This window comes from Numenius arquata, chromosome 1 (genome assembly GCF_964106895.1).
Source record: "Numenius arquata chromosome 1, bNumArq3.hap1.1, whole genome shotgun sequence".
NCBI lineage: Eukaryota > Metazoa > Chordata > Aves > Charadriiformes > Scolopacidae > Numenius > Numenius arquata.
This window is the reverse complement of record NC_133576.1, coordinates 97572270-97583095: the sequence shown is the minus strand read 5'-3', so window position 1 is coordinate 97583095 and position 10826 is coordinate 97572270. Positions and strand designations below refer to the sequence as shown.

The 10826-nt window shown below is 35.8% G+C and overlaps 1 protein-coding gene across 2 annotated transcripts in view; it reads right to left on the bottom strand.

Moving 5' to 3' along the window:
- Positions 1-787: 787 nt before the first annotated feature.
- Positions 788-10826, bottom strand: part of DACH1 (dachshund family transcription factor 1) — a 364785-nt gene continuing 354746 nt past the window's right edge. For both annotated transcript variants that reach the window (XM_074159858.1, XM_074159866.1), the window contains one exon: positions 788-3554. In XM_074159858.1, the coding sequence (XP_074015959.1) occupies positions 3517-3554 (38 nt within the window). In that variant the 3' untranslated portion in view covers positions 788-3516. The remainder of the gene's footprint in view (positions 3555-10826) is intronic.

Sequence of the window (10826 nt, the reverse complement as noted above, 5' to 3'; positions counted from 1 at the left end):
GCCAGGCAAGGCAGGGGAATAAGGGAGAATACTCGAGATCAATCATACATCTCTGACTTTCGAATTTTCTGTAAGGAAAAATATCTTACTTCTAGATTGGTTCTTAAATAAACACCTTTACCTTAAAAAAAAAAAAAAATCACTTTTTCCCCCCCCCTCAAAATACCACTTAAAGATATGGTAAACCAGACCTATTTCTTCCTCCAAATGCCCGTTTAAATGTTTAAATACTTGCTGTTTGTTAAAAAATGTGTTAGGATAACAAAGTTTCCAAACACGTTTTATCAAGTGAAGGAGATTTGAGACAAAACCAACTGGATTATGCCTGCATTTTTGTAGTTAGGGGAATAATACGTTTTGTTCCATCAGTGTGTCCACTTTACATTATTCAGCACAAAGCTTTGTGAAATAAGAATCATGGGAATATCACAATATAAAGGAAAAAGGTACAAATAACAGCTTCATAAACTGAGAAATGTACATAAATAAATCATGTAGATGGGGGCAGTTTGCTTAGCTGGCAAGAAAAAAAAATATGGAAAATCTGCTTGTTAAACAATAACCACAGAGTGTACTTTTATGATGTTTTTCACCACAGTAATTCATATTAGAGATAGAAGCAGTTGCATGTTAAATAAAATCATTCAGCATTGTTCTCCTCACATTACAAAGAGCTGACTTATGTTGTTTTTAGATGCCTCCCATTAGAAAGTAAATATTCCTCTGATGTTATACATTTCAGAAAAATTTAATAAAGATGAACTGTAAATAAAGTCGCAGGGAGATTTCAGACAGTTTTATTAGCAGATTGTTGAAAAGAAAAGAAAATTAAATACAATAACAGTAAACGTGGTTCTCACATTGAAACCAGGCTCAAATAACTAGGCTACCATAGAAAAATTTCCAATTCTTGCATTATGATGTAAAAACAGATTTTTGTACAGATTTTGTACAACAAAATTCGTAATAACCTTTTTTCATTTTTAGAAAACTTTAAATATATAGATAAAAATAGACAATTTTCATAGGTCCTACATGAAGATGAGTATGTTCTGTTCCAAGGGCTTGCATAGAGCGCAAATGTGGTTATAATATAGAACAACTAGACATTAATATCTTTAAGATTACAAAAGCATATAAACAATAACATGAGCACAACTTTTCTTCATAATCTATGCAAAAAAAAAAAAAATCCAAATCAAAAACCAAAAACAAAATACCAACCCAAAACCTGTATAACTAAAGAGGGGCAAAAAATTCAACTTACGGTTACATCTCATGGTCTGTAATATTTACACTGGTTTTAGCAAGATTCTTTCTAAACATCCAGCTTATAAATTGGTTCCCCCTTAATCCTTAACATTTCCATTTATGTACCAAGCCAAACACTGAGGCATTCCCAAAGGTCTTGAAAGTATATACTGTAAAACTACTAAACCTACTTACAGGTGACTCTATGCAAGGAGCAGAGCAATGGTAGATGCTACTACATATTTCAGTTGTAGGCTTTTAATTCTCTTTCAGATATGAATGATTCAAAAGCTTGCCACAAGTCCATCTAACTTTACAGCTGTTAACCCTTTAAAGACTGCATATGAAAAAACTGGAGTACAGAATCCCATATGTGTTCAAGCAACTACGAAAATTGTGAAAGAATCATGGTTAGAAAATAATACCACTACAAAGTATTAGGTAACAATATTTAATGAAAAATATTGCTCAATATTTCTTTAAAAAAAATTACCGTGATGTGAACTTGTATATACAACTTTCTATTGTTAAAAAAGGATTGTGGTGGAGTAAATATGAACCGCACAAAATAAATGTGTACCAGTATTGCAAGGAAGACCTACAAACTATAGAAGCTCAGTGCTAGAGTTTACAAAACATTAGATTTTTTTTTGACAAAATAATATTAATATCCAATCAGAACTATTTTTAAAGAAATATTTGCTTTAAGTTAGGCATCTTAGACATTTAAGGTTTTGATATGTTTCCATGTAATAAATAATATTTTATATGCATAAAACATTAGATGAAGAAAGCATAATCACAAAACTTACAGTAATAGCACTGATTCACAAAATCAGTCTTTAAAGGGGTAACCCAAAAGTACGCAAAGCAAAGAACATAATTTTTAGTAATGTAATAAGCACTGTGTTGCAGCTTACTTCCAGTTATCAGCACAAAGGTGAAAACACATATTGTAGCTTTCATAAAGACAGTGAAAGTAACACATAACCACCCATCCCTAAGACAAGGTGGGAGGGACAATAGACTTCAACTGTATCACTCAGTTCTACGTGGAATTGGACTGATACATCAAGTGTTTGTTAGGTTTTCTTTTTTTAGCAACATTGACGTAATATGACATTAACATATAAAAATATTTCTGGCATTTTGACTTGCTGCTCAGCCACAGTCCATTCTTAAAAGTGCACTAATCAGGGCACTAACCAGGGCTCAATATACAAATAAAAGTGGCTGATACAGAATTCTGACTTGTTACCAGATGCTTAAGATCTCATTCAGTAATACTGTGACTCCAGGACAAATATTTACATGCCTGCATGCGTTAAAACTAGAAAGGTGTCTTTCTGACCAACAGGGTGACAAAACAATATTATCTAAAATTTTCATTTCCTAAACTCTAGATTTCTACTGCATACATAATACCTTCCTTGTGTGATTTGTGTTATATACTGTACATGTGACCAACAGTTTGATAAGAAGCAAAGTCTTTTATTTCATAAACCCCTGCCAGTTTACAATGAGAAATTATTACTCTTTTTATTGTATTTTTTTTTATTTTAGGAAAAGAGACTTCGTGAACAGTAAAACAGTTTGTTTACATTCAGCATTTCTTTTCACTTACACAAAATTCCATCTCACTTAATGTAGTCTAACATACATGTGTTGGTCTCTTGGAAAGCATGTGGAAAAAATGTCTTTAGAAGAAAACCCACGATCATAGTTTGAAAACTGAATGTATCAATTTTTTTTTCTTTTACCTTTTTTTTTACCTTTTTTTTTTTTTTTAATAAGAATCCTTTTATGCCCTCTACAAGTTCACTTCTGAGCTGTCTTGCTGGTTTCAGTATGATATTAACAGTCTGTAAGTGTACTTGGACACCGCTGGAAGGATCATTTGATGTGCTCAAATATAGAATCATCAGAGGAGGACAGAGTCTGCATTCCTTGAAAAAGGGAATACTCAGCCTTGTTCTGACCCGCCTGTAATTTTGGATACAATAGTCCGGCGCAGAGACGCAGATTTTCACTGTAAGAAGAGTGCTACTGTACATTTACAAACATTCTCTAGGTCTCCAGGTTGAGTCACAGGAGATAACCAAAGGAGGACACTCTTGCAGAATTCTTTACATTTTTGAAGAACATTGATAAATGAAGTTGAGGAAGTTGGCTTCAAAACGCTTTGTTTCCACAGAACTCCTTATGAGCCAATGTCTTACTGCAAAGTTCTTTACCGTAGCACAGGTTATCTTCAGCAGGAAAAATTCAATACATGACAGTAGTTTTCAAATAAAGTCTTCCATCTAAAATGTAAAAAAGAAGCATTTGCTTTATATATTTACATCTGCAACGAACTGAAAAGAGGAAAAAACCACAAAATTTAAAACCTCAGCAGAAGTAGTCCTCCCATAAATCTGTAAAATGCTACCTAAGGTACTTCATGTTTAAAATTAAAAAAAAAAAAAAAAAAAAAAGATAAATCTTGAACTTCACCATTGCAATTACATTTGACAGTGGTCAAAATAACACCATTAAAAATTATACGCACTTTGCAAGTTGTGAATACTGTAACATCTTCTAAAGCTTTAATATATGCTGCACTCATATCAGTGCTAGGGCACTAGGAATGTAGGTGGAGCCTCTGTGCATGTGTTTTTACTGATATGCAAACTTAACTGAATAGTGCTGAAGAGCAATTATTTCCTTCATGGTTGCAGAACAAAAATCTTCTTGCATGCAATCGTTAGTACTCCCATCACTAAAGGCATAGCTCATACTTTCTGATTTAGCTATGTTGTTAAATATACCATGTAATGTAACCATTGTGCACATTTGTAGCTATTTATATAGAACCCAGTATAGGATATTTAATCGGTATCAGTGAAGTATAGCCTCCTTCCCCCATAAATGAGATTAACTGAACAATTACTATGTTAAAGATGTAAGCACGTCTCTCAACATTTTTTCCACCCAAGTGAGGAGCATATATTTAAGTGAGATATGTGTGATGGAGAGGGAACATGAGAAACAATAAGCTCACCTAGCCAGTAATTGTTGATCTAGAAAAACCTGAAGAGAACATTCTGCCATAACATATTTTCACCTGATTTACAAATATAAAGTAATTTTTTCTTCACTGGGGACACGAACATCTTATATGCATCTGTTCTCACAGTAATACAAAGATTTTTATTTTTTTAAACAGGAAACAGACAGGAAAAGTGGTACATTCTTATTTTTTCTGTCCTGTAGGATAGAAAGCATTGTTCCCTTGTGAGTAAAGCACATTATGAAGCATATTAATCCTCCACAGTGCATAATTACAAAACATTACTTATATTGTATAATATAATGCATCTGAAAGCACAAGCTGTATCTCGGCTCTTGAAGTCTGCATGAAACCCTTCTTTTGGTCTCAGTGAAATCAGCAAATATTGATACGATTTCAGAGGATTTTGTTTCTGCTTTGGTTTTCTTAGTCTAATCTTTTTATTCCAAATCAGTCTGTAACATCCTTATTAGATACACAAGAAAACAATTGTGTGAGATAAACCTATATAAATGAACACTGAAATTTTCAAAATGCTTGGCTATCATTGAAATGCGTGGCGTCACTTCCGCAAGCTTACTGTGACTGTTGAGAAAAATAAAAGTTTAACTTGAAAGCAGACACATGTGTATCACATACAACTGTAACAATTCATTCCTTCTGCACACCCCTTTCCAATTTTTATTGTCTAGTTTCTGTCAGAACTGCTGGGGAAAAAAGGAGATGGTAGAATCGCTCACTATGTCGCAGTGATTCTTATCTAGTGTCCCTCTGGCTTTCTTTTTCCATCACTAGTTTTCTTTTGCAAGCTTCTGGGGTGTATCCTCTTTCACTACTTTCTCCCCATCTTTACATTTTCCTGCTTCTCTCCCCTACTTTTTTACATTCCTAGCTTTTTTTGGCAGAGCAGATGATAACTTTCCCACCACTCAGAGTGCTTCCACTCACAACCGTTTCCACATTCTCTTGGCTCTTTATGGTCTTTGTGCACTGAAGAGAGATAAAGAAGAAATTGAGTAAGGCTTTAAAGACTTCTTATTCTTCTGTGATGCATGAAAAGCAGCCGAAATGCTTATGGGAATTAAGGAGAGAAAGAAGGAACTTCTGAAATGGAGCTTGGCGAAACTGAAGACCTGGTAAACCATCTCAAAAGAAAACCTTCATCAAGTACAGGATAGCCAGAGCTACTACTGGCTATGGCTGCCTATAACTCTCCCAAACATATTGAATAAACACAGTAGACATTTACAGCACTAAAGCTGTCCGGATACCTCTGTAGGAGAATTACTCTGCATATATACCAGCACTTTGGCTATCCTGAATGCACACTTGCTAATGAGTGCTGTGCATAAACATTAAGATAATCCACAGTCAGTAACTTGTATTTTATTTTACTATGTTAGGTCTCCATATACCTTTTAAAATAAAATATTTATTAAAACGTATTCTCAATTAAAAATACAGCTGTAGGAAGCGGAATCTTTGTAGCAGTCAACAAAAGATGAACAATCTGCAGAGAACAGCAGTACATTTTCAAAAGTCAGCTCTATTTTAGACTGCTTAAGGACCCAACCTGGCAGTGAAGTCAATAGGAGGTTTTTCACTTTTAACAGAAGACACTATCAGATCCTTTATTCTTTATCCACAGACAATGAACAGTAATAGAAATGGGCAGCTTTACGAAGGATCTTCCTTACAAAGTAAGAGGACATTTGTTTATATAACTTAAAAACATTTATGATGGATAGATAGATACAAAAAGCATAAATATTCCTGTTCCTCAAATAACTATATGATGGATGATTAAAAGTGCAATTAAATCATCTGTATTGATAACGGACTTAAAATGCCATATAGGAACTCAGCAGCTGATCTAATATCATTGCTAGGTGTATTATAAAACAGATATATTCTCTATTAATGTGTTTGACTAATTCCCCTAACATATGGGAAAATGCAGCAAGCTTTAGACACATCAACTTTAAAATATATCCTGCCATCTTATGATATAGATAAAACAATTTCATGATTAAGTAATACTTAGTAAGAATTCAGAAATTGATAAGAATTGTAGAAAATTTCCTTTATTTTCTCAAGATTAGTTATGAAAGAATGAGGTTTAAAATGAGTATCCTTTTATTTAGAACCTACAGTGCCAGCACAGAAAAAAATCACAATGTCTGTGGAACTGCCCACCACTCTCTCAAATCATGAGTTTGGAAGAAGATGGAGAAAGTATTTGGGCTTTATATTTTTTTTCCAGCATGCTCCTGTGTGTAGCTGAGAAGTTCATGTAGCCACTCATGAAGAACGTTCACCAAGCAAATAGCACTGTACTTCAGAAATACAAAGAATTCAAACCGTGCAAGGAAAAACAGAGGTATCTTACAGCTCTGCAGAGGAATGATAACCTCACACCACAACGTGGTGACCAAATACAATACCTATATCTGATTGCTGTCCCTTTTCCTTTTTCAGACTCCCATTCCCTTCTCCCTAACCATTTCTCTCTCAATTCTCATTGTTCAGAGGTTCTTCCGAAAAAAGCCACCTCAATCACTTTGCCTCTAGGTGTAGCCAGTGTTCCTATCTGACCACCAGTGGAGCATTCACTGATAGGCCCTCATGATTTCAAGGTTAAAATCACAAGCAAAACCTATAAACCACGAGACTAACCAGCGACCAGCAAATCAAGTAAGCTCATCCTTTGTAACTCAATGAGAAAATGTGACTACTCCTAAATCCCAAATCATGAGCCTGCCTCTGCTTCCTGCCTCCTGATCAGCTTTCATATAAGTTCTATATGCATGTTGCTTTATTTTCTGTTGTTAACAAATGCAGAATTTGTCTATTGGCATAAAACTAATTTTATATAAAACAAATATGGAATATACTATTCACACGAAAACAGATACATGCACACAAACATATACTACACACGCACACAATGCTCTCTAAGATTGTTTACAACGTTGAAGTATATTTTTAGGCTACTGAAAATTTTTGATCTGTGCTAAAGTTTCCTAAATTTGCATACTGTTATATACAATAGAAATACATAAAACTTCCTTTCACTCTTAGGAAGTCAAGCAAAAATATAAACTGGGAAAATACTGCTAAATATCTAAATAGAACTGTGCATGATTAGCAAATTGTCATCTGTTTTAATTGCTCTTTTGCAAATGGCAGTGTTCAGCAAGATCACACAAGCTCATGCTGGTAGCTCAAACTGAAAACGCCACTACTCCTAAATGTCATTTGTTTTTGTCTGTGGACCGATATGACAGAAATTCTAGCCAGAGTGAGGGAGTATTTTTTTTAGATCAACCCTTTTTAATTAAGACTCATCTTGAGGTTTTTGAATGAACATGCCCGAACAGTTAAAAGGTCATAAATGTTATAAAAAACAAACAAATGGAACCGACGTAAAAGTTTGCAATGCTGAAACAAATCATATGCCTTGAAATGCATTCCCACAGAGATGTCAGCTGGGGAATGATTCACACTAGCTACTCTGTGGGCAGCTTGTAGTAAGTATCTCTATGGGCCCAACATTTTCTGAGATAAAAACATAAACCCACTCAAATACTATTCCGATTAATACGCATCTTGCAAAGTGATAAAAATCTACAATGAAATGTCAAGTTTGGTTTTTGGTTGCATACTAAATAAATCACCCATTAGATGGTAATACGTATATCTCTGCCACTCAATGCAAGTCACACTGGGGTTGTTCACCATCCAAACATACCATATTTTAGTTTGTAATCTGAGAGCTGCTTTAAAAATAAACATAACAAAAGTGATGATCATGACTATCATAAAAGCATACTGCTCTTATGTTTATGTCTTTTGTTTATGAAAATCTGTAAATCAATATCAAAGGTGTGGTGTCACACCTGAATTCAGTCGATTGCTATTACAGAAAAGCCTACTGAGGAAAACTCTCCTTAGTAATTGGATAAAGGTTTTCCTATGGTTAGGAGCTTCGGGGGAAAAAACAAGCAATCAACCAGCCAACCAACCAAAAAGATACTGTAGCATGTCACACAGAGCTCGTAAGAAAGAAACCCATGGAGTCCAGATTAAAAAGAAAGAAAGGACAAAATAATGTATGAGAAGGAAAATGGATTATAAAATCAGAAATCTCAGTGGGAGCTTTGGAAAGTTAGCATGTCAAGGTTTGGATAATTTTTTATTAGTTGGTATTTTTTATGATAGCAATTTGTGAGCTGTAGAATAGTAAATGCCAGCCCATGACCGAGGAACCCTTACATCAAAGTAGCCCCAATTTTAGTCACTAGAGTTCCCAACTACAATTAATATAAATTTGTCAAATATGCTTAGGCCAGTGATATAAGCTGACCTTCATTCAAAATGGGTCTTAAGATATTTGAATGGTGGATCTATTCCTCTCTTTGTGCTTTCAAAGTAAAGAACAGCTCCTTTAGGTTGATTTCTCTCTTGTTAATAAGAAGAACAAAACTGAGCAAGTGAGGACAGGAACTTTATTCCCAACTCTGACTTAAATGATCTGTGATGTCACTTTTCTGTTTTTCTGTTTTTTTTTTTAACCTTTCTCTCTTTCTTCCCCTTTTCTTTTTAGGTAACAGAAATTCTGTGCGCTGATGGTTTCTCAGTCTGTTTTCTTGTCCTTAGCAAGGTACAGCAGTGTCAGCTGAGATCTCTAAGGACCATGTTAGCACAAATAACAACAAAAAACCCCAAACCAACAAAAAACCCACGTGCACATACTTATTTAATTTTAACTACAGGTTCTTGGCTCCTAAAAATCCATTTGAAGTCGATCTCCAGGGCTGGTGACTGAGCTGACCTGAGCTTAGAGTCCTCCTTTAAAATCACGCTGCAACAAAAGATTCCCAGAAGTAGCCCATGTGTTCACTAAAGACAGCAGACTTCGTACTGAAATTCAGTATATACATACCCACAACCTACAGCCACTAAAAACTGCCAACTTCAGTTAGAGCAAGCTGAGGCAATTATGACGCATTTCTGACCCTCTGTACAAGAAAATATGGGACCAGTACTGTTTAGTATCTTCATCAGTGACACACACAGCAAGTTTGCAAGTGCACCCTCAGCAAGTTTGCAGATGACCCTGCTAAAAAGTTTGCCCCCATCTTTCCTATAGGCCCCCTTTAAGTACTGAAAAGCTGCTATAAGGTCTCCCCAGAACCTTCTCTTCTTCAGGCTGAACAACCCCAACTCTCTCAGCCTGTCCTCGCAGGAGAGGTGCTATAGCCCTCTGATCATTTCTGTGGCCCTCCTCTGGACCTGTTCCAACAGGTCCGTGTCCTTCCTGTGCTGAGAGCTCCAGAGCTGGACGCAATACTCCAGGTAGGGTCTCACCAGAGCAGAGTAGAGGGGCAGAATCACGTCCATTGACCTGCTGGCCACGCTTCTTTGGATGCAGCCCAGGATATGGTTGGCTTTCTGGGCTGCAAGCACACATTGCTGACCGATGTCCAGCTTTTCATCCACCAGTACCCCAGTCCTTCTCATCCCTCAGCCTGTATTGATATCAGGGTTTGCCCTAGCCCAGGTGCAGGACCCTACACTTGGCCCTGTTGAACCTCATGAGGTTCACATGGGCCCACTTTCTGAACTTGTCCAGGTCCCTCTGGATGGCATCCCATCCCTCAGGCGTGCTCTGAGCAACCTGATCTAATTGAAGATGTCCCTGCCCATTGCAGGGAGTATTGGACTAGATGACCCCTTTAAAAGTTCCTTCCAACCCAAACCATTCTATGATTCTAGGAAAAGATGGTGTGGTGAGTAAATGAAATAACTTTTAAGTTAGTATAACACATATTTTCTAACTTCAGAATCATTACAGCTCTTTTCCTCAACATTTTATAAGCTGGAATATTAGAGTGAAAAATATTATGATCCACCCTCAGTCCAACAGGTTAAAAGAAATAAAACATTTGTGACATTAAATAGGGGTACTTTTATCTAAATAAAAGAAAAGCTGCTCATTTGTGCTAAAGACCATAATAAATTGTGTTTCCTGTTAGGAAGTAGCTTTATTGAAAATGGCAGCTATTTTCTCAGAAGTTATTTCCAGGCACCTGTAATCTAATGAGGTTTGTCCCTTTCAAAGAACAGTTGTACGTGCATGCCCGAATGCACACAACCTCTTCAGCCCAGAGCTGATAAAAGCATCTGCAAGCCATAGCTCAAGCACATTTAAATTATATAACTGGTTGGTTTATTTGTTTTAATAAGATGGGGCAAATGTGAATCACAGTGTACTTCTAACCTTTCATTCAACCTGATGTTTTAATCATTTGGAGGAAGAGAAACAAAACAAAAGAAAGGGATGGCAAACAAATGGTAATGATTCATGTGATATTTGATAAGACAGCAACGGGAAGTCAAAATAAAAGCAAGCATATTGTGACAGATGGAAGGGATCTTAGTCAAATTGTAACCCTTCTTCGAAAAACTTAAAGGAAGCAGCTAATTAAGGATGAAATCTATTTTTGTATACTCTTCATATATT